The sequence below is a fragment of the Colius striatus genome, chromosome 16 (genome assembly GCF_028858725.1).
Source record: "Colius striatus isolate bColStr4 chromosome 16, bColStr4.1.hap1, whole genome shotgun sequence".
In the NCBI taxonomy this organism is placed as follows: domain Eukaryota; kingdom Metazoa; phylum Chordata; class Aves; order Coliiformes; family Coliidae; genus Colius; species Colius striatus.
In genome coordinates, this window is record NC_084774.1 from 1193272 (window position 1) to 1217109 (window position 23838).

Here is a 23838-nt window from a genome sequence, read left to right on the forward strand (position 1 = left end):
TGTGTGTGTCCTGTTGCTGAAGTGCCCTTGGTATCACAGAGATTGGTGGTGGCAAATGCAATAGCATTTTTTAAAGGAGGATCTTGGGGAAATGAGGAAGGTGCACATCAGGGAGCTCAGGATCTGGGTCAGGCACACTGCTAGGGAAAGGCTGTGGAAAGGATCCTGGGGACCAGAGGCTGGTGGGTCCGACTTCTGTGCCTGGACCTCTGCCAAGAAGAGCAGGATTGCTAACGGCATGAGCAAGGGTGGCTTCTTGGGGAAAGGGTCAGCTGGGCTAACGGAGAGGCAAGCTCTGCCTGATAGACTTGCTGGAGCCTGGTGAGCACCTGAGTAGCAGGACCGATATACTTGGTATATATCTGGGTTTTCAAACAGCCTCTGACAATGTTTTTAAAAGGCTTTTAAGAAACTAAGTCACCATGGACATGGAAGAAAGGTCTTGCTACGGCCTCAGAGCTGATGGAAGCACAGAATACAAAGGATAAGGCTGAGTGGTCACTTTTCAGCATGGGTTAAAGTTAACAGTGAGTCCTGTGAGACTGGTGCTGGGACTGTTTTCCATTCGATGGGTGACCTCGGGCAGGGAGGGTTGCACTGAAATCCCCAGGTTAGCAGAGGAGCCTCAGTCCTTCGGGTGTCTGGATACCTCACTGGAGGTGAGAAAGTGCAGAAGGACCTCAGAGAACTGAGCAAGTGGACAAAGATGAGGCAGATGAACTTCAAGTGTAGGAAAATGTGGGGTGCTCATAGGGGAAAACTATCTGCACAGGGCCTGTATGATGCTGAACCTGGAACTAGCGATTACAACTCCAGAAGGAGCAATGTTGGCCCAAAAATGCCAACAAATTTTAGTCACCGTCAAATGGGCTTGGTAGTGTGAAGTTAATGGTTGGACTTGATGACCTTAAAGGTCTTCTCCAACCATAGTAAGAGAGATAACAAAGCAGAGGGCATCATTGTGATCATCTGTAACACATTAGGTGCCCGTCTTGGAAGCTGTATGCAGTTCTGGTTTCTGCATCTTGAGAATGACAATGATGTTGGAGAGGCTGTAGAGAGGACAGTTAAAATGACTGAGGGACAGGGCAAATGCCTTGTGAGGAAAAAAGAGAGCCTTCTTGGTTTGGAACAGAAGTCTGGCATAGAATATGATCAAAGTATACCAAAATCATGAAGGCACTGATTAAGTTGAACTTTACCTACCAAGTCCTGTGGCAGTACAAGCAGGGGCACTCGATGAGACCTATAGGAGAGTGATTTAAAGCAGGTAGAGTTTTATACAGTATGTGACAATCTTCAGAATTCATTGTCCTGGAGGACTCAGGGTGCAGAAGTCAGCAGCAGCTTCAAAAAGCAGTGTTTTTTGGGTAAGCTTACAGGCAACTAGTCTGAAAAAGATACCGGGAAGAACAGTGAGGGATGTGCTTTTTAGCATCTGTAATACAAGTATGGATTGTAGGGCATAAAGACAGAGATGAAGAGAGGGTATGATCAGTCTCAAATTCTCTGTCCAACAAGCCTCTCCTGCTGTCCTGGCTATAGACAGGCTTTGAAGATGGGGAGCAAAACTGTAAGACTTCACAGTGAAGGGGAGTCCCTTGGGGAGCCAGGCTGGGATCTCTGCTGCTCACAGCATTTGCATATGACCCAGAAACAAGGATGAAAGCGGTGGCTGAGGAAGAGCGTGCCATGGTCTACGTGCACAGTGACAGCCTCTGAGCAAACAGGGTAGGGAATCCTGAGCACCGAAGCTCAGGAATGAGGTTGGGGATAGCGGGTTTCTGCAAAAGTATTGGCGGTGCTGCAGGAAGGGAGCAGGGGTTGTGAACAGCAGAGAGGGAAGGAGAGGGCAGAGTGGAACAGTCACAATGGGCTGTTGTCACATTGAGTATTGAGCGAGTGTCAGGTCATCCTATCTCAGAAGTCCTTACTTCTAACCTCTGGAAGTGAAGTGCCTCTGGTTTCTTTGCTGCTCTTTTTTTAAAATCAGGTGTATTGATTTTGTACTGGAGGCAGAGGAGGACTTTGGAGGTGGGCATCAAATGTAAAGGGAAGTTGAGCGTGGTCCAGATCTTTGCCCCGGTCATTGACAGTGCCATAAAAGGACAGAGAGCACCACCTGCTTGGGTACCTCCCTCAGTTTATCCTTTTTTCGCTGTCTTCCTTGCCACTGCTGAAAGTGAACATGAAAGTGAAAAGCTCAGTTGTGGACTGAATACAAGCTAATAAATGCTTGGGGTTTTGGTAAGAGAAAACAAAAGGAGCTTGTTTTGGGCACCAAATCAAAAAGTAAATTGTTCTCACACCACTGTTCACTGTTACCATGTATAGCAATTACTGCCATGGCAACAGATATTTTCAAGATCCAGCCAAGATCTTCCAGGGCTGTAGCATAACTTCTGATACTTGCTCATTGTGCTGCTATTAATAACTGTGTTTCCCCTGCTCGTAGCCAGGAAGTTTCTTCTTCCTCATGTACTGAGTGTGAGGGATAAGCTCATTTTAAATCGATTGTGGGGAGAAGTGACACTGGGGATTTCCTGCATTTTTTTGTTCTGGAGAGTCTGTCTAGTGCTGCCAGCTCTGCAGCCACCTCCTGAGCTGAGCTGAGCTGTCTCTTGTGCTATTTATAAGAAAGCTCAGTCTGAATTTTTTTTTTCCTTCTTCCTTTTTCTTTCATTTTTTTCTTCCTTAAACCAGGGCAAACAGATGACACATTGACTCTTTCAGTTATACATAGAGACTTAAACGTTTATTTCAGGCTGACTTAGTCAAGGGGAGAACCTGCTGCCTGTGAAACATGATGTGGGCAAGGCTCTGGTCATTTAAGAAAATAAACTCCATGTACTCACTTTTGAGGTTCAACTGTTCTTGATAATAGTTGAAATTGGGAATGTTTAAAACCCCCAAGTGCACATCCACCTTTGCCCAGCTGCATTAGTGGCTTTTGAGAGGTGGAAGCCTGTCAGAAATCCTATTGCCAGATCCTTTGTCACCTGCTGAGGAGCAGTGGGAAAGGTGAGACCTGGCCTTTTGCTTGTGCTGGTGGTTCCTCTCCAGCCTGAGCATCTGTGATGCATGGAAAGGGGTGAGGGCCAGAGTCATGAGGCTGTTCCCAACTCTGATTCTGGTTGTACAGAAGCCGTAACTGTGCAGTTGTCCAGTTTCATCCCTTCAGAGGAGCGAGTTGTTTTGTCAGGCCCCTCTCTGCTCCCCCAAAGAGTTTGCTTTCCTTCTGCAGAAGTGCAGCTATTAACTGTCAAAAGCCTCCCTGCTCCCTTTCCTCAACAATGTGAGAGTTAAAAGGAAGGCACTGTATGAGCACTCTGCTTTTGCTGATTTTTCTGGTGTGATCAAGTCTTTCAGCTTCTGTTGCCACTGTCTTTGACATCACCCTTCCCCAGATCTCCCTGACCTGCTGGATTGAGAGCCTGTAACCAAGAGAAAACGATTTAATGAAAACACAGAATCTTTCATCCTGTCAGTCTCTTTGGACAAGCTGAAGAAACAAACGTGTGCCTTACAGAGGTTGGTCCGAGGCAAGAAATAATTCATCTGTGCCTGCAAGGAGTGCCTGCATCCTTCTCCCACTGCTGCCTTCCCTGTTTCTTGGGAGGGGGATGACGTGGCTGCCCTGGGAGGCAGCATGCTGGTGCTCACACAGCCTGGACGTCTTGTCTTCTGGACATCTCCAAGAAACAATGAGACCCTTTTTCATGGGCCTTTGGTGACTGACATGGTTAGTCACTCTTAACTGACTTCTTGTTGACTCTCAGGAAGGTTAATCCCACCTTTGTTTTGAGGATGTGGTGAGAGCAAAGGATTTGAGGCTTTAACTCATCCCACTTTGTTCCAACACGAGAGATTGCAGAGATACTCAGTTCTAAAAGGCTGTGACTGTGTTTTAAGGCAAGGTTGAGCGACTCGGCCTTTGTTTGATTAAATCGAGGCAGATCTTGCTAATGACAAAGCACCAGAACTATACCTAACTAATATTTTTGTTTATTTGGAATTTGGAGGTGTTACTATAGTCACTGCTAACGGTACAGGCACAAGTGAGTAGCACACAAAGCAGAGGCTCAAAACAGCTCACGGGATGTGACTCCTACCCCCACCATCATGTTTTGGAGATGATTGGGAAAAGAATGTCAGCTCAGGGCAATGCTTAAACACGCCTTTCCTTTTGGAGGAAGCTTTTCTCATGGTTTATTACATCAGAGTTACAAACAACTGAGGGGGAAAAAAATCAACCCCAGATTGTGTTTTTCATCCCAAACTGCTCATATGCTTGTTGATAGATGAGTTTTTAGGAGACTGAGATGTGCATGCAGCAGGGAACCTGCACTGCTCCCCAGGGAGGCTGCAGGGTCGGACCAGTGCTGTGCTGTTCGCTGGCTTTGTAGCATCCTCACTCTGTCACGTCCCATGGCTTTCTGTTCAGTGATTCCTATAGGCAAAACAAATGTAAGGGATCAGTGTCTCATGGAAAAGAGGGGTTTGTGCATATTGTTTCGTGAAGGGTCTATAAACACTGCAGCAGAGGTTTTTGGGGAAGTCAGTGTGCTTTGGGCTGGCGAAAAGGACCACTGAGGCAGCTCCTCTACACAGAGTCCTGTTGGGATGAGTTTTCTGATGGCAGCTCATGGTGTAGGGAAACGATTCATTTGCAGACTCTGTGTTTCCTGTTTCCTTTGACCTGCTGCCAAATTCCTCTGCCGTGCCGGCATTGTAGCAGTTAACTTCAGTCATGCTTAACAAGCTTGGACAGCTAAGACTTTCAAGAGCTTCTCTGCATTTGTTCCTGCTTAGTTTTTTCAGCCCAGTCAACAGAGACAGCTGCAGCCAGAGAGAGATTTGCCCAAGAATGAATCGGCCTAAAAAAGTTGTGATGAAACACTGTAATCTTTGTTTTATGCTTTTAGCCACCAGTGTCTTACGGGCTCTGCGAGCTGAGCAGTAACCCGGGCCCTTGCAAACCCAGTCTGTATTGTGTACGCATTCTCAAGGGACTCTGTGTTTCAGCTAATAAATGACTGGCAGCCCTTTAAATGAAGAGGGACAGAGGGCCATTATTTTGTTAATGCCACGCATTTAGGAATGCCTTTGCTTCAGATATGTAGCTTTGCAGACTGGTGCTTGAAAGCCTTATGCTGTGGAGCCGGCAGCCTTGGTGACAACCAGTGTGGGGATGGCCTGGGCTGTAGGTGCTCTACCTGGTAATTACAGCCTTGGACTGCCCCAGCTGCCCACTGCTGCTGGCTCCCGGGCCCCCTTTAGGAAAGCTGAAGTTGCTGTGAGCTTTTTATGGCCTAGCAGAGTTATTTTGGACCTGAGGTGGGTGTCTCAAGGGGTCCTTTCGGACCTTGTCTCTGCGTCGCCTTGCTAAGGCGGCTGCTCGGTCCGTTGGTACTGGCCGATGGCTTTCTTCATTTTGTGGATTTTTGTTCCTGTCTTCCCAGTCATCACTCACTGGCATCACTCAGAAACCAATATCTGTGTGCCCTCTGGGGTGCTGTGTCCAGTTCTGGGCTCCCAAGTTCACGTGAGACAGGGAACTGCTGAGAGGCCAGTAAAGGGCCACCAAGATGCTGAGGGGATGGAACACATGTGTGAGGAGGAAAGGCAGAGGGACCTGGGGCTGTTCAGCCTGGGGAAGGGAAGGCTGAGGGCAGACCTCAGCAATGCTGATAAATACCTAAAGGATGGGTGTCAGGAGGATGGGGCCAGTCTTTGTTCTGTGGTGGCCAGTGACAGGACAAGGGGTAATGGGCTCAGGTTGGAACACAAGAATTTCCACCGGCACAGGAGGAGAAACCCCTTTGATGTTGTGGTGAGGGAGCCCTGGCCCAGGCTGCCCAGGGAGGGTGTGGAGGCTCCTTCTCAGGAGGTTTCCAAACCCACCTGGACACGTTCCTGTGCCCCCTGAGCCAGGGGAACCTGCTTCAGCAGGAGCTGGGACTGGAGCAGCTCTGCATGGCACTTCCCATCCCCACCATCCTGGGATTGTGTGATCCTGTGTGTAGCAAATGAACATCTCTGTGCCTGGTGTAAATGATCCTCTGGCACATTGGTTGTTTGCTTTGCTCCATCATGGCTGCTATGGCCTCTCTCTTCTCTTCAGTGAAGAGGGTATAAAAAAGTTGTTCTTTCTCCTTCCTGTGTGGGGGAAATGATGTGTCCTGTAACGCTGCAGCGTGTTTGTGGCCCTGCAGATGCCTCGCGTGGTTTGTCTAAGCCCAGGATGATCTATCCATGCACAGAAACAATTAAAATCAGTTGGCTGCAGGGTTGTGCTCCCAACGTAGCATGAGTGACGTGGGCTGCTGTCAGGGTGGTGGAGCAGTTGCTGAGTTTACGTGGTGGGGCAGCTTTTCCAGGACAGCTTCTGTTTGTGGAGCCTCCTGTTCCTGGGCAGCTTTCCTTGGCATTGACTGGCCAAAGCAGCAGATGCAGCAGTGTCACCTGCTGCAAAGGCTTCGTGGTAATGCTGGGAGGAATCCCTGAAATCAGAGTGGTGATATGGGAGACCATGAAGAATGAATCTTAGTCCTGAAGCAGCTGGGCAGCAAGCTGGATAAATCAGGACCTTTGTCAGTAATTCCTAGAATGACAGAGAGGGCAGTGGATGCTGCTGTGTCCTTGAAATAGCAGAGCTATCAGCTGTGTGACATGACTTGCTTTGGCATAGGGAGGGCACTTGGCACGTGCTGCTCCTCTGGGGCTCTGGGCTTTTACCCTTCATCCTTTTGGCAGGTACATCTTCTGCAGCCGTATCAGCATGACTGACTGCAGCCTCAGAGGTGTTAGCAAGTGTTGCCCTGCTTAGATCTGGTTTTACTGGTGATCAGCATGTGGGATACACGGGTGTGTGAAACAGGAACAAGCCATGTTCAGGTCTGGTCACTGACTAGGGTTTCAGTCAGCAGTGCTGGGGCTCATCGGGAAGGACTCATGTACGAGTTCCATCTCAATTCCTTTCTCTTGCCCTATGTCCACTCCTCTGATAAAACAGCAACAGCCCATGCCTAGTTTCAAGGTTAAAATCACACTGGGTGGCTCTTAGGTGCTTTGGATCACACCGTGGACTCGGCACCAGCACACACTTTGAGGTTGCTAAAGCGCAGCTGTGCTCTGGCTGGAAGCATCTGTCTTAGTTTGGTGTATCCCAAGACAACCTAAGGAGAAAGCAGATGGCCTCACCAGAGTACCTCCTGCCCCATCACAGGGGTCCTGCACAGGTGAGGTGACCCCAGTGTGTACCTCAAGCATGACCGAGTATGCACTGGGCCTCTGCCCATTGCCCCTGGGGTGATGGGAAGATGTCAAGATGAGCTGGGGATGGGGCAGCACCAGGAGATGGAGGGAGGGCAGGATATTCCTACCCATAGCAGTCAGTTGTTGATAAAGTCGCAGGTTGTCCTGTAATGCTTTCACCTGAGTGGTTGTGATGTGTTTCCTCTCTGGATACTGCTAAAATTTAGGTTTTCCTCTGTAAATCCTTGTTGCTGGGGACAGTCTGGTTTGAGTCTGTTGAGGTGGGTTGCAGTTACTGTCAGTGAGGTGCTGCTGGTGTGACTCAGAGTCTTAGCGGCAGTGGCCCTGGCCATGTGTCCTGGGAACGCTGCAGCCTGGAGCTGTGCTGGGTAGAGGGCTGCACTAAGCTGTGCCAGGCCTCAGCTCCCCTCTCAACACCCTGTGCCCCCTGGGCAGGGGCTGCCCCATGGCACTGTGCCTCCCTCACAGCTGCCTCCCCTCCAACAGCTGGGGTCTGGATAGGGCCATGGATCCATGCAGCACCTTTTGGAAGGAGAGAGGGGATAAAAACTGACAGTACTCTGCTTTCTTTTTCTTTCCCATTTCTTTTTTTTTCCCCTTTCTGAAACTCCCTCTCAAGTGCTCAGCCCTTAAAAGGAAAAACGGCTCTGCTGAAGCCTTCCCTGAGCTTAGGAGGTGCCGCTGTGTCTGGGGCAAAGCTGAGCTTTCAGGAGGCTGTTTAAAGAGTGGGGGTTTGGGCTGTGCTCTGACTGCAAAGCAAAACCTCCAGCCGTGGTGGTGGGAGAGATCAAGGGCATGCCATGGTGGCAGCTCCAGGGCTGGACAGGTTGGCTGGGCAGGTCCTGTAGCCTAAGGAGATTGACTGCCTCTTTGCTCTGTTGTGGCCCAGGGCTCAAACTCTGCAAGAGACTTCTTTCCCCAGTCATGTCAAACCTCTGGGTCAACTGAGAGAGATGTGTGGGAGAGGCTATTCTTCCAGTCCCATGGCCCTGGCCAGCCTGTGCACTCACCAAGGGCAGAGGGAAACTTCTGCAGCCTCTTTGAGGCTGAATGCTTGTTGACAACTTGTGTATTTCTTGTTCTGGCAGCAGAGGCCACGACTGGTCTCTAGTTTCCTTACTACTTTCTCGCCAAGACAGGATCTCGTAGCAATCTGCTGTTGATTTAGGGTCTGCCCTGACCTGTTTCCATGGGATGAGCTACCCCATTGTTGTCAGTTCTGCTCTGGATCTGGGGTAAATTGGGAGACTCACAGCAGCAAGGTGGGAGCCAGCAGTGCTGACACAAGGGCTGGGGAAGGTTTAGGAACAGAAGGGAATAGAACCAGCTGAGTCTGAGCAGCCAAAAGGCCACCAAGTTTTTCACTTGATGTCTCTGTCTTTGAAAATACCACTTAGCAGAAGAATCAGGGCTGTGGTTGGTTTATTTTAATTACAAACACCAAACTAACGAGACGTGTTGTGTGAGAGGACCTTTCCCAGCTTCTCTCCTACCTCTAATCCACACAAGTTATGGTACTGTGCTCTGTTCTCTCTGTAGCTTGCTGCTGGGCTGGGCTGTGCTTTCAGAGGTCTGTCTCTGTTCTGCCCTTACTGGAGCTGAGCATATATTCTCAGGTTTTGAGCAATTGCAGCCATTTGTTCTATTTTTCCACAGTCAGGTCTGTCTCCTGCAGAGCAGAGGTTGATTTGTTTGCACAGTGCTTATTTTGGGAAGCAGGGAGAGTTTCAGGAACAGACTGCCATATTTATTTTAGTTCCTCTATAATTTTTGTTAAAAGGATGAATATGGACTGAAAAGAAGTTCAGATATCTATATATATGTGAGGGGAGAGGGTTGTTTTGGGTACTTTACCCTCAGTAAGATCTAAATTACAGCTCTTCTGGACTTGGCTGAGACCAGACAGTGAATAAAGCCTAAATTGACTGGGTCAGCTGGTGGATCATCACTGCAAGGAGCTCGTGTTAGTTGGAGGCCTTCTGCAGCTCCAGGATAAAGATGAGTTTGTCAGCCTTGTCCTGGCTTTGTGCAGATCAGAGTGACTTGGAGCTGCTCAGGGACTGTACAGAGTGCAGTTTCTCTACGGGAGTCTATCTGTCAGCCAGTGTGCTGAGGTGACTTTGCCCCTCATGCTGAAAGTGAAGGGACAAGCCTGATCTGCTTAAAGAAAGCCCTGGGCTGCTCCTCTGCCATCCAGGAGCCTGAACATGCAGAGCAGCAGTGGTGTCAGCAGCTTCAGTTCCTCTGGGATCGTATCTGCTCCCCATTCCTTAACTGGTCTGCTGTGGTTTGCTGCTGTGACCTCCCTTTGGAGCACTCAGGGTTGTGCAGATGACTTTGTTCTCTATGAGGCTGCTTCTGCTCCCTCTTATGAGCCCCTTGTTGTATGGTCCATTAGCAGCAAACAGAGGAAGCTCTGAGCTCCACATCTCTGTAGGACAGACCACTTCAGATGCCCATTCCCCTCACCCCAGCTGTTTGCTGCAGCAAGGAGCCCTGGACCCCATTCAAATGTCCCTGCCTCCAGCTGGAGTCACATCTTGACCCATCTCTGAGGTTTGTACTTCAGTCTGTGTGTGTCTGATGGCCAAACTCTTCATTCCTCATCTTTGAGGAGAACCACTAAATAGCCACTTAGTCTTGACATTGATACATCCTCAGTTAGATGACCTCTGATTACAGGATCTGCTTGGTCCTCAAGCCCCAACGCTTCCTGGGTCTTCTCGGAGGTTGCAGCAGCATGGGCTTGGAGTTCCAGGCAAAGAACTGCAGCCCTTTGTGCAAGGACACAGCAAGGTGATTGCCCTGTCCAAACTCTGTGAAGCTCCCAGCCTGGTATGAAGCATCCTGAGGCAAGGTTCTCCCATGGCCTTCCTTGGAGCTCTCCTGCCCTTAGCAGGTGAATGCCTCCTGGAGTTGCTGCTGGGCAACATGCACAGGTAGTGAGTGGAGAAAATGCTTCATGCAGAGGACTTGGGTGGTCATGCAGCTCCAGGTGAGGAAACATCTTTTTACTATTCTTATCTTTGGATGACCTTGCAAAGAACTGGAGGTGTCCAGGAACCATGCTTGGCTGCCTGGGCTGTTGTGACATTTGGTGGGTGATGGTGGCAAGAAGACTCAACTCTTCTGAGGAGTGGTGGCCAACAATGTGCCCTCATGGGCAAGAAGGCCAGTGGCATCCTCGGGGACATCCAGAAGAGTGTGGGCAGCAGATAAAGGGAAGTTCTACTCTCCCTCTCCTCTGCCCTGGTGTGGCCTCATCTGGAATCCTGTGTCCAGTTCTGGGCCCCTCAGTTTGGGAAACAGGGAACTGCTGGAGAGAGTGACACCTTGATGTTTGGGGACCAAGATCCCCTGCCATGGTCTTGCCACTCCTCCAGAAAATCAGCGTGCCCCAGACAGATGCCTTCGGACTCAGGCGAGCAGAGGGAGCTGCGGCCTATTTACAAGCTACAAGGTGTGGAAAGTATCTATGTGTTTGCTCAGGACACAGAGGAAACTCCTGAAATCTCTCCAGCAGTACAAGGGGATGCACGCTGGGAATGTGGGGTTATTTGTGGGAAGCAAAGGGGGACTTTGCTGAAACCCCTGTGTGCTGTGGGCTTGCCTGAGGCTGCTGTGGTGGTGGAGGGCTGCATGGCCCTGTGCTCAGGCTATGTGGGGCTTTGGTCTGGGCAAGTCCTGGCCTGAGGACACTGAGATTTGGCTGCCTTGTCCTTTGTCACAGTCACAACTTGGAGCTGAGAGGACAGGAAAAGCATTATTCAAACCATTCCCAGGAACCTTCTTCTTTAGCCCCATGAAGGGCAGTTGTAATTTTTTTCTTTTTTATTATGTCCAAGTTCTAGCCTTATCTCTCTGCAATCCTGGCTTTATCACGTCTTTGCAGAGTTCCTGATCTTATGTTCAAGGCTTGTGTGGCAGCCTGGGGCTGGCCCTGCTCCAGGAATGTGCTCCTTGCTTTTCCTTTTCTTTCTTTACATGTGAATGTGATTGTACCAAACTCTTTGGTACTTCAATGTGTTCTGTGCAGATTTTTTTTGTTTTCCCCCTGATTAAACTGCACCTCAGTCATCTTCATCCCCTCTCAAATTTCAGGGGAGCAAAGAGGTCGCCAGCCGAGTCGTCCACTCACACTTATCTTTGCGTGCAAAGACCTATAAGCTGGTTATAACGGAAGCCTATAGTTAGCAACACATGCTCGGCCAAGTGCCATGAGAAGAATTCGTTATTTTTGATAGCTTGCACTTCTAAGAGCTGACACCGCTCTTCAGCGCCTGTAGAGCCCTCCCTGCTGCACAGCTCTGCTAATGCAGTTGCTGGCAAAACAGATCAAAACCAATGTACTCTCAAACATAGAAAAGCTTGATCACTCAACTGCATCTTGGTCACTTGGTTGCATCTTGCAGAGTTGGTGGGTTTTTGCCTTGCCAAGCAAATTCTCCATAAATACCCCTGTGTCTCCCAACCTTGTCTGTGTGTTTCTGCGTGGCTTTTGGTGGGAAGCGTGTCCCACCACGCCTACCTTACTCTTCAGCCCTTCTGTGCCTCCTCTCCTGCCCTTCCCCTCCTGAAAGCAGTGTGCTTCCCCACTGTGCAGCCCTGGCAGCAGCCTCTGCCCCCCAAATCACAGAATCACAGAGTCTTAAGGGTTGGCAGAGACCTCAAACTCATCTAGTGCAGCCCCCCTGCCAGAGCAGGAGCACCTAGAGCAGGGCACACAGGAACTCGTCCAGCTGGGTTGGGATGTGTCCAGGGGAGGAGGCTCCACAGCCCATCTGGGCAGCCCCTGCCAGTGCTCCCTCACCTCAACAGGGAACAAGTTTTTCCTTTTGTTTCTTTGGAACCTCTTCTGTTCCAGCTTGTGCCTGTTGCCCTTTGGACAAGATTGAGAAGAGCCTGGCTCCATCCTCCTGACACCCAAAGCTGCCAGTGAACCACTTGCGTCTACATCCCCTTTTCAGTGCCCTGTGCCCCTTTTCCTGTTGACTGCCTGTGAGGAGTTACACTGCCCTTGAAGGTCACTGCTCCTCTGTTCCCTCTGAGCTGCCTGTCAGTGCCCTCTTGGCCAGTTCCTTGTCCCACCTGTCCTCTGCTGCTCCTCTCAGCGCTGCAGGCTCTGCAGCTGCCTCCATTTTTCTGGATGACACCTCTTTGCAGTCAACGATGCCCTCAACAACAGCAGTGACTTTCTGATTTGTTCTTGTGCCTGTGATTTGACATTGCAACTGCATGGAAATAATTGGGCTGGCTCTACGATTTCCACCTTGAGCCATGGCATGGGCTACTGGTGTGGCTGTTTTGCACCTTAAATAGGGCAACTGAGGTAGTTTTGACCAAAAAATACCAATCAACAAGACAGATGTTTTCTGGAGATGGGGCTTAGGGAGCTCTTGCAGCCACACCTGGCACTGAGGAAAGCCCTGCAGGGCTGGGTGCCAAGGGGAAAGGCAGTGTGCTCTGCTCCCAACTGCTTGTTAGAGCAGTGTCAGGGGCTGTGGTGGTGATCATCAGCCAGGACTGGGTGAGCTGATCTAGCACAAAACCAAGCTGTGTGTCTTTCACACAGATCAGTTTGCCCAGCCGTCCTGTCTGTGGTGACCTGAACCTCAGGCCATGGGACTGCACGGTGATCAGTATTGAATAGTAGACATTGTAGTGTGGAGAACTGGACTTTTTCAGAGGCAATTCGGGTTTATTTTGGTTTGAACTGACATTGAGGACACTAAATTGATAGGTACAAAGAGTTGAGGAGTAGCCTGCTTTGAATACAGCTGCAGTTTTCCCAGCAGGGAGGTGTGATCTGCAATTAAACGCCCTCCCAGACTTGCCCAGGAGCTGAGGGCAGAGCCAAGGGCTGCACTACCCACTAGCACCTCCTCTCCCCTGACTGCAGCAACAGTGGGAACTCAGGCCACCCCTGCAGACCCCAGGGTGCCTGACAGCAGGGGAGGTGTGAGGGGTGCCCCAGGAGTTCCCTTCTCCTGCCACCCCTCAGGGAAGGGAGCAGCCAGAGGTGCTGGGCTGAGCCGCCCCAGGGGTCAGGAGCAGGCTTCAAGGGTGCTTCTGGACCCATCCTCTTCATGTGGCTTTTGTTAGTAACAAAAATAACTTGGGTTAAATTTGCCCGGGGAAGAGAAGTGTAAGAGGGGCCCTTATCAGTGCTGATAAACACCTAAAGGGTGGGTGGTGAGAAGATGGGGCCAGTGTTTGTTCTGTGGTGGCTGGAAAGGACAAGGAGCTTGAACACTTGAACGGGAAGTTCTGCTTGAACAGGAGGAGAAAGTCCTTTGGTGCTGAGGGGAGGGAGCCCTGGCCCAGGCTGCCCAGGGAGCGTGTGGAGGCTCCTTCTGGGAGGTTTCCAAACCCCACCTGGACACGTTCCTGTGCCCCTGAGCGAGGGGAACCTGCTTTGGCAGGGGCTGGGCTGGAGCAGCTCTGCAGGGCCCTGCACACCCCCCACCCCACTTGGGGATTCTGTGAAATAGGGCCTCCTTTCTGCAGCCTCTGCCAGCACAGGGCAGGGGAGTGGAGAGACAGAAACTGTGGGAGCCCAAGTTCTCAAACCATTCCCTTGTCTTCCCCTGAGCCTGTTAGATTGCTGAATGGCCTCAGGCAGTGCTTTGATCTGCAGCATGGTTGCCTGGCCCCGAGGCAGCAGCTCTGTAGGGCTTCCAGACAAGCTGTTTGGGCCAGCCTAACGTGGGTCTCCTGTCCCTGCAGCTCGGACTGGGTGGAGATCATCGAGCCCCGCTCGCAGGAGCGGATGTATGTCAACCTGAGCACCGGCGAGTGTGGCTGGGAGCCGCCTCCCAACCTGAGGGTGCGACAGTCCAACCAGCAGCAGTGGTGGGAGCTCTTCGACCACAACAACAACCGCTTCTACTACTACAATGCCCTCACGCGGCAGACGGTGTGGCACCGGCCCCAGGGCTGTGACATCGTGCCCTTGGCACAGCTCCAGGCCATGAAGCGCAGCTCCCAGCTCGACTGCCGGGGCCGGCAGCACCACGGCAGCGACGGCAGGAACACTCCTGTGCAAATGGCCCTCCTGCAGGAGATGGAGAAGGGCAAGGGGGACTGTGCTGTGGAGAAGAGGAAAGACCCTGGCAGGTAAGGGAGAGCTTTACTCTTCTCTGTTTATATCTGATGGATACCTACAGTTGCACACAGGCTGGGAAGCTGTGAGGTGCCAGGCCAGTGGTCATCACTGTGTGCCCTCCCCTGCCTGGGGTGCAGCTGTACTGCTGGAATGTCCCCAGGCTGGGCTGGGTTCGGCCTCACTTGTGTGAGGCACCATAAAAATGCTCATTGGAAGATAATAATTTCTTCCAGAGCCTTTTGTGCAAAGAGAAGGAGCGGGGAGAGGCAGGAGTGTCCTACAGCAACGTGAGCTCTGTCAGATGCTGATGGGGGGTGTGCTGAGGAGGTGAGTTGCCATGTAGGGGATTAGGGTGCAGAGGAGCCCAGCTGCTCTGGCTCTTGCCGTCCTCACTCCTTGGGCAGGAGATGAGGCTGCAGGGATATACAGCTCTGGGTGCAGTTATTTGCTCGCATCAAGCCCAAAATGGAAGAATGGTAACGGGGTGCTCTTTTGTTTGCCTGAGAGATTTTCTTACACTCCAGCCAGTCTGACAACAATCAGGGTGGGTTTTTTCTGGTATTGAAACTTTGCCAGCTTCAGCTGCACAAAAGCATCCCCTCCCTGGTCTCTCTGGGGCCAGCCCAGGGCTACTTTGCCTCTCTCCTGCCCGGTCTGGGCATCATTCTGCCCTGGAGAATGTGGTAGCACCAGCCCAGGAGGCCATGCAGCAAGTGGAGGTGAGTCCCACTGAGGAGTGACTCACTCAAACACTAGAGCAAAGCTTGGATGAGCCTGACATCATGCCAGTGCTCCTTGTCCCCACTTCTGTGCAAAGCAGTGAGCCAGGATCCTTGAACAGCACAGGGTTTGGATTGAGGTTGCCTCTCTGTGCGTGATGCTGGTGAGAGAAGAAAAACGCCAAGATGATGAAAACTATGTAGAAGGGTAATTCTGGGGAGTATATATTCTACAGTGCCCCAAACTGAGCTTCTCACTTGGCTGCTGCCCGCTGTGAGATGCTGCTGTATTCACTTCAGATCTGTGTGACTTGTTCATGCACATAAAGTGCCGCAGAAAGAGTCCAGAGCTTTTCTGGTGCCTGCGGTGCTTCCAGTGCCTCCTGCCCCATGAGCAGTCCCTCTGAGCTTCAGACCCATCCAGATGATGATCCCTGCCCTACCAGGAGAAAACTGAACAGTGAGAAGTGCCTGAGGCTGAACTCCAGTAGGAGGGGAGTAGGAAAGGTCCTCTCATTCCATACCCAGCTCGGGGTTTTGCAACAGCCTTGGGGCACTTGGAACCTGCAGCTAACTCCTTTGAAGGGCAAGTGCTGGGCAAGGCATGAGTTGGCAGTTTGACGGGAGATACAAGGCTGCTTGGATGTGTGAGGATCTTCCAGGTCCTCATACCAGGAAGATGACAGCATTTCTTAAGAGGAAAGGCTGCAGGACCTGGGGCTGTGTGGCCCGGAGAAGAGAAGGCTGCGGGGGTGCTCATTATCAACGCTTACAAGTACCTAAAGGGTGGGTATCAGGAGGATGAGGCTACACACTTTTCTGTAGTGTCCAGTGCCAGGACAAGGGGTAACAGGCACAAGCTGGAACACAAAAAGTTCCTCTGGAACAGGAGAGAAACTCCTTTGGTGCTGAGGTGAGGGAGCCCTGGCCCAGGCTGCCCAGAGAGCGTGTGGAGGCTCCTTCTCGGGAGGTTTCCAAAACTGCCTGGACACGTTCCTGTGCCCCTGAGCCAGGGGAACCTGCTTTAGCAGGAGCTGGAGCAGCTCTGCAGGGCCCTGCCCACCCCCACCGTTCTGGAATTGTGTGATTCTGCTGTGGAAGCTGCTTTCTGTGAGCACTGTTTGGTTGCACATCCACCTCATGTGTCACTCTCTTTGTGAGTGGGGCTGTGTGTCTAGTTTATGGCACAGAGAACAATTTCCCTGCCCAAGTCTGACACCAGAGGAGAGATTTCTTGCCTTTTACTTGCTCATAAAATGGTGAGCAAAGAGCTGAGCCCAAAGCAAGTGTTCCCAGGTGGGATCTGGCGCTCTTGCGGGGATGTCTGGTCTAATAATACCAAGTTGTCAACTCTGTCTGTGCTGTCCTCCAAAGACAGACCTAAGTGTGTCCTCTTCCTTCCCTCACAGGGATGCAGCTGTGTAAACAGAGGCTGAATACATTGAGTGCTCTTGGTAGCATTTGACAACTTTATAGGTACTTGCTCCCAAGATGGTTTCACTTTTGCCTCTTAATGGCAGCACAAAGATTTGGTTTTCTTCCCTTTGTGTTTATCATCCCATGACAGGGAGAGGCCAGAGGAGACTAGCATGGCCCCCAAGAGGGGCCTCCTGCAAGCACATGCCTCAGGGCTGGGGGAAGGGATTTTGTCCTTTTTTCAGTAATACTTTGTGGTTTAGGTTTTTTCTTTTAGCAGACTGGGCTTTTTTTTTTCCCCACCCTTCCTCTTTGGTGCCTTGTATCAGCACTGCTCAATCCACTGTGCCCACTGCCCAGTCCTAGTGCTGCCCCGTGCTCTGCAACAGCTCAACAGCCTCCAGTGGAGCCACTGCCCAGGTACCTACTGCTGCTCCTGCTGCCACACTCTGCCTCATTGCCCCACTGCTTACTGCTGCTCTTCTTGATTCTATGGCCCTGGTGAGGCTGCAGCTCCAGGGCTGTGTCAGTGCTGGGCCCCTCACTCACTGCCACAGGGACACTGAGGGGCTGCAGCGTGGCCAGAGCCGGGCACAGAGCTGGGGAAGGGGCTGGAGCACAAGGGACTGGGCAGGGGCTGAGGGAATGGGGGTGCTGAGCCTGGAGAAGAGGAGCCTGAGGGGAGACAGCAGCACTCTCTGACACTCCCTGACAGGAGATGGTGGCAAGGTGAGGGTCAGTCTCTTTTCCCAAATCACTTGCAAAAGGGCAAGAGGAAACAGCCTCAAGTTGCCCCAGGGGAGGTTGAGGCTGGAGCTGAGGCAGAACTGTTTCCCTGAGAGGGGTGTCAGCCCCTGTGCCAGGCTGCCCAGGGAGCTGGGGCAGTGCCCAGCCCTGGAGGGATCCCAAAGCCGTGGAGCTGAGGTGCTGAGGCCGTGGGCTGGGCAGGGCTGGGAATCCAGCAGCTTCAATGCCTTTTCCAACACAACAATCCTATGATTCCATCATCAGGTGGGCACCACATGCCCAGGCAGCACCAGCGCTGCCATACAAATGTCCCTTTCCATTTGCCTCTGTTAAAGCACGAGGAAAGGGCAGAGCTGAGGTGTGAAGCCATTTCTTAAGGCTTGTGGGAGGGAAGAGAAAACAATGGAGCTCTGGAGCCTGGGAAGAGCTGCCGGATCTGCTGGAGCCCAGTCAGGCTGGGAAAGCCAGCGCCAGGCTGCGGTGTTTGTGTTGGAGCTACATGAAAGCATTCCTCGAAGGAACCGTCTCGGGGGACTCGGGTCTCTGCTGCTGGTGACTGTAGAGCACAGACAAGAGCCTGCCTTGGGATGTTTGTTCTCCTCTGGCTTTGCTTTCTTTGGGGGCTTTGACTGCTCAGAAGGACAAGGCTGAGCCTGTTTCCATGCTGGGAAGTCAGGAAGTCCCTGTTGTCTTCTGCTGGGTCTTTTCAGCAGCCTGGGGAGGAGGCTGAGGGAAACTGTAGCCTGACGTGGTCCCAAGAGGTCATGACTGTGGAAACAGTCCTTTGAGAAAAGCCTGGTCTGTTCTGTAGTAGTACCACCCCCCTCTGATCTCCAGCAGCTGGGGAGGCTGGAGATGGCACATTGTGTCCAAGAGGAGACTTAAAGCCAGAGTGGGATATGGTCCATGTTTAGAAGTTTCACTTCTCCATCATGTTCACTTACAGACCTCCTGGTCGGGGAGCAGAGTGGCTGTGGTGAGGCTGCAGTGCCACAGCTCCCTGTCCTCCTCCCAACCTGCAAGGACACTACCCTGGCACGTGCTGGAGGAACATGCCTGAGTTCCACACCAGCCCTGAATGCCCAGCTCCTGTCTGCAGTGACCTCTTCTTGGAGTGGGAGTGCCTGTGAGCACACAGTGAGCATGGAGGCACCTGGGAAAGGTACCATGATCTCATGGATGCCAAGGAACCCTTGCCACATGCTGGGATGCCTGGACCAGTCCTTCTGTCTTGAACCACAGCCAAAGAGGAGGGTTTGCACAATGGCCTTGCCTGTCTCCTGCCTCAGACTGCACTTCTGCAGCCCCTGCCCCACTCAGACACCTGCAGAAGGTCCCAGTGCTGTTCCAGAGAGCTGCCCGAATCCTGCTGGGGCTCTGTTGGCTCTGGGGTTGTCAGCGGTTGATCTGAGTGGGGCTGGAGTGAGGTCTACCCTTCAGCCTGAAGAAGGGAGTGTCAGTCTGTGGAGGTGGTGGAGCCTGTTTTTTGGCCCTGGTGCCCATCAGGCCTCAGCCTGCAAGTACCAAAATGCTGCTGTGGGAAGGCTTGGTGCTTGTGCAGAAACCCCTTGCCTCCTCTGCTGCTCATAGCCATCTGTCTGACCCTTCCACAGGCAGAGCTCCTGCAGCTCCCTGCACCTCCCACCTACATGGCCAAGCTGCTAGGCAGGACTGTGGCCTGGGACACTTTCCTTTGGGCACAGTGAAGTAGAAATGTACGTCTGTGAGGAGCAACACACTCTGGCTGGTGCCAGGGAGGCAGCTCGTCCTGGGGACAGCCCCCTGCACACACTCCTTTTGTTTTCTGGACCAGATCCCTCATTGCTCATCCCAGGGCCAAAATCTGTGTGGCTTGTCTTTGTGGATTTGGGTAGGGGGAGGTTATCACCGGCTGAGGTCCCAGAGGACCCTGGCATGATAAGGCGATGCTGGTGCAAGAGCCTGTCCCCGGTGCCGGTGCTGTGGGACAGATCCGGACGTGCCCGGTGCTGTGCGTGGGTGCGGATGGAGCCCAGCGCTGCGGGTGGGGAGAGGTAACGCTGGGCCAAGACCTGGGTGTGGCGGGTATGTGGTGCTGTTGGGCCCTACTGCTGCATGCTGGGCTGTGCTGCGCTATGCTGGGCTGTACTGCTGCATGCTGGTATGGGCTGGGCTGGGCTGCGCTGCTGCGTGCTGGGCTGCACTGGGCTGGTGTGCACTGCTGCATGCTGGTATGGGCTGGGCTGGGCTGCGCTGCTGCGTGCTGGGCTGCACTGGGCTGGTGTGCACTGCTGCGTACTGATATGGGCTGGGCTGGGCTGCGCTGCTGTGTGCTGGGCTGGTGTGCGCTACTGCATGCTGGTATGGGCTGGGCTGCGCTGCTGCGTGCTGGGCTGCACTGGGCTGGTGTGCACTGCTGGATGCTGGGCTGCACTGGGCTGGTATGGGCTGGACTGGGCTGCGCTGCTGCATGCTGGTATGCGCTGGACTGGGCTGCGCTGCTGTGTGCTGGGCTGCACTGGGCTGGTGTGCACTGCTGGATGCTGGGCTGCACTGGGCTGGTATGGGCTGGACTGGGCTGCGCTGCTGCATGCTGGTATGCGCTGGACTGGGCTGCGCTGCTGTGTGCTGGGCTGCACTGGGCTGGTGTGCACTACTGCATGCTGGGCTGCGCTGCTGGGTGCTAGACTGCACTGGGCTGGTTTGTGCTGCTGGATGCTGGGCTGCACTGGGCTGGTGTGCACCCCTGCGCGCTGAGCTGCACTGGGCTGGTGTGTGCTGCTGCGTGCTGGGCTGCAGTGCTGCGTGCTGGGCTGGTATGTGTTACTGGGTGCTGGGCTGAACTGGGCTGGTGTGTGCTGGACTGCGCTAGGCTGATGTGCACTGCTGCATGCTGGGCTGGTGTATGCTACTGTGTGCTGGACTGTGCTGGTGGATAAGTCCATGGGAAGCAGGTCTGTGGAGCCTTTGCTGCGGTGGTTTTTGGCTGTGGGAGCTGCCCAGAGGGGCTGCAAGGTCGGCTGGGGATGGGAGTGACCTCAGGAGGTGGCTCATAGGATACAGGGTCTGAGCTTTCCCGTAGAGTGTAGGGGGATGTGCCAGCCCAAGTACAGCCATACTCCCCAGGGAGTGCCAGCCTCCCTCCCTTCGGGCCCAATAGCAGCAGTGCTGCTCCTGCCGTGGGGTTAATGGCTGCTGTTTGGTGGTTCCTGGCCTGTCTGCCTGCTCTGTCCTACTTTGCCCTGCCAGTTCCTGACCTGGCTCTTTGCCAGTCTCATTCCCCTGCTACAGAATGAGCTGCAGGCACAGCCAAGCAGAGGGATAGATGTTAGGGGTGTTAGAAATGCTCATTTAAAAGCCTACCAAATGTTGCTGCTCTGGTTCTTCCTGTTAGTCCGGGAGCGCTTTGAGGAACAACTGGGTCTTAGCAGCTTGGGCCCAGACTGGGCTGTATGTAGAGGGGATACTCCAGGGCAAGGAGCCAACCCAGAGGCTCTTATGGAGGGATGCCTGGTGTGTCCTCACAAATGCCACCCCTTTTCTGCCACAGACACCTTCCTGCTCTGGGTGTTGTGCCTTCGGGAAGAATCCCACAGCTCTGGGCCTGTGGTGGAGGTGGATCAGCCTGCTGGCACAGGGGCTGTGCAGGACAGGGACAGGTCAGCAGCACAGAGTGGGGAACAAGTGTAAGGTTCCAGTGGAGCCAGAGAACTGTGAAAGTGTTACAGGAACATCTGCTGCAGAGGGGACATGCACAGCACAGGGCCTCACCCCTGACAAAGACGTGGAAGGAGAGCACAAAATGGGGCTCGGTTCAGGAGGACCTTCCTGGGGACAGGGGTGCCTTTGGAGACCAGGAAGCTCAGGCTGGTTTGACAGCCCTTCCATTCCCTCTTCCCAGAGCTCACAAACACAGCCTGGCTGTAGCCCTGGCTCGGCAGCGGGTTGGGACTGCGCTGCAGGATGTGCCCTCAGCATGGGGCTGCTGCGGTGGGCACGGTGGGCTGTGCTGAGTGCCACCGTGGGTCAGAGGGTAGAGCAGGGCTGATGGGTTGGCCCAAGGAAACAAGATCTGAGGACATCTGGTCTGGATGGGGAGGATGCTGTAATGCAGATGCTCTGTGGGGTGTGTAAGAGTGTAACATGCAAACTGTGATCTCTCAGGGTTTTTCTGCAAAATAAACACACCTTTGGAAACGTAGATTGAAAAAGTAACGCGATCTGGAAGGACTGTCGTCATAGTGTGACAATCTGAAGACAGACTTGGGAATGCAGCTCCCTGCTGGAGTGGTTACTGATCTGCCTCTGGCCGTGTAGCTCTCGGGCCTGGGGAAGGGCAGCTTGTCTCCTTTCTCAGTGCTGCTGGTAACAGACAGGTTATAGGATGATGGACTTGTTTCATCTCGTTCTGTTCTTCATGACTCAGAAGTTTATCATGTGTGGAACAGCAACATGTTTCTGTTTCGGGAAGGGTGATCTGCAGGGGGAAAAAACAAAGAGGAGCTGATACAACCGGTTGGGGAATCTCCAGGCACTTTGAGACTAAGGGGTCTGGTATTTGTGTGGAACTGAAGGGTGCTTCAGTTGATGTAACTCTAAAATAATTCCCTGTATTTGTATCTTTCTTCCTTTAGGGAGACTCCTACCCACTGGCAGCCTCTGCCAGGCACGAAAGCAGCCATGTTGGTCAAAGTGAACAGTCTGAGGCAGATACAGAGCTCTTCAAACAGTTCTCTTCAGCTGCAGAGTGCTCCAGAGGCCAACAGCCAAATACCTGTTCCGAAAGCAGCCATATATGCTCAGCCTCAATCCGTGTCCCAGAGCCCTGGAGCCACAAAGCAGGTGCCTACGGGAGAGACAAAGCAGTCTATGCAGATCAAAAAGACAGAGAACGGTGGCTTTTGCCTAGTGCTGATGAATGATCCAACTTCTCAAACACCTCCCAGGAGCCAGACAGGCACCCCCCAGCCTGCATCCCCCAAGTGTGCCTCCCCTGCACCCATTTACGACGAGCCAGCCTTAGAGTCTCCCATTTACGACGAGCCACCGGTAGATATGGACACTGAAAGCGTCAATGTGAGCGGGATGTCACCCCCAAGGTCACCAAGCAATAGCCTAAAAAAGCAGCTGCAACCAACCAAATTATTACAGCATCCAGGTCTGCCACAGCAGCAGGCTGCAAAGAAGCACGCAAGAAATCCCCCTGCTACCGAATACAGCCCAGCTGGCAGAGAATATATAAAACACATGGTCAATGTTGACCAATCTTCCAAACTTTCCCACTCTTCTGCTGCAACAGCTGATGCCTCCACTAAATTGCCAGGTCAGCTTACTTCAAAGGACAGCTTCAAGCAGTCTTGGAGGATCTTGGAAGCCAATGTCCTCAAGAACATGGAAGCCCACCACAGTCGACAGAACAGCCTGCAAACCCAGGAGTACCCCACTGGTGTCAGCCATCAGGATTCCGGTTATTCCACCGGCCCTTCTCCAAGCTTGAGGAAAAGGAAAGGCAAGAGGCAAGGGACAGGCCAAGGGAGACCCGGCTCTGTGGGCAGCAGCAGCGAGCTCACGGCTTTGAACGACAAGCTGATTGCTGAGATGCGTGCTGTGGTGGGCAGGTCGGCAGCTGGCAGGGGCAGCAAAGCCAGCCTCGACACCGAGAGCCTGGAGGGTGGCATCCCAGCAGAGAGCAGCAAGGTCAGGTTTCAGTCTGACCTGCTGAAGAAATGCATCAGCCGCAGCTCAAGGGATGATGTCTCGGCCAGTAACAGGTCTCTGTATAGACAGGGCCTGGAGAGCAGGGGCAGCTTCCCCAGCAACGTGGCTGCTCCACAGGATGCAGTGAGGCAGAAGAGGACTTTTGAGAAAATAGACTCCTTAGAAAAGAACGTGACCAGCCAGACAAGTTTGGCTTCATCAGCTACTACACACCACTCCTCACAGGTACTGCCCATCTGCGCAGAGCTGAGGGCCCACTGTGCTCCCAGAGGGTTTAGAGCTGTGCTGCACGTGGAGCTTCTGGGCCTGCAGAGTAGCAAATGGGCCCCAGAGCTCTACAGCTTGGCAGGTGCTGCCCCCGCTTCAGAGCAGTGATGTGAGAGGAGGGGAGAACTGTGGAGGGGCTTGTGTCCAGCAAGCACCCAGTGAGTGCTGCAGGCAGCTCTGCACTGTTTGGGGAAAGCTGCTGTCTGCTCTGGCAGGCCTTGCCCTCACACCTCCCTTCTGCACTGGGATGGCCAAAGTTGGTGGGGTACACGACACAAGTGTTGGGATGGTTCAACAAGAAAAGCAGAGTCCTGCATCTGGGGAGGAACAACCCCCTGCACCAGGCCAGGCTGGGGATTGACCTGCTGGAGAGCAGCTCTGCAGAGGCAGACCTGGGAGTGCTGGGTGAGAATAAACTGACCATGAGCAGCAACGTGGCCTCGTGGGCAAGAAGCCAATGGCAGCCTGGGGGCAGCAAGAAGAGTGTGGGCAGCAGGTCAAGGGAGGTTCTGCTCCCCCTCTACTCTGCCCTGGTGAGGCCTCATCTGGAGTCCTGTGTCCAGTTCTGGGCTCCCCAGCTCCAGAGGGACAGGGAACTGCTGGAGAGAG

The 23838-nt window shown here is 53.0% G+C and overlaps 1 protein-coding gene across 1 annotated transcript in view; it reads left to right on the plus strand.

The window, feature by feature from the left end:
* ARHGAP39 (Rho GTPase activating protein 39) overlaps positions 1–23838 on the plus strand; it is a 52406-nt gene that overhangs the window by 10628 nt on the left and 17940 nt on the right. The window contains exons 2-3 of the mRNA XM_062009255.1: positions 14005–14394; positions 21879–23187. Of these exons, the coding sequence (XP_061865239.1) occupies positions 14005–14394; positions 21879–23187 (1699 nt within the window). The remainder of the gene's footprint in view (positions 1–14004; positions 14395–21878; positions 23188–23838) is intronic.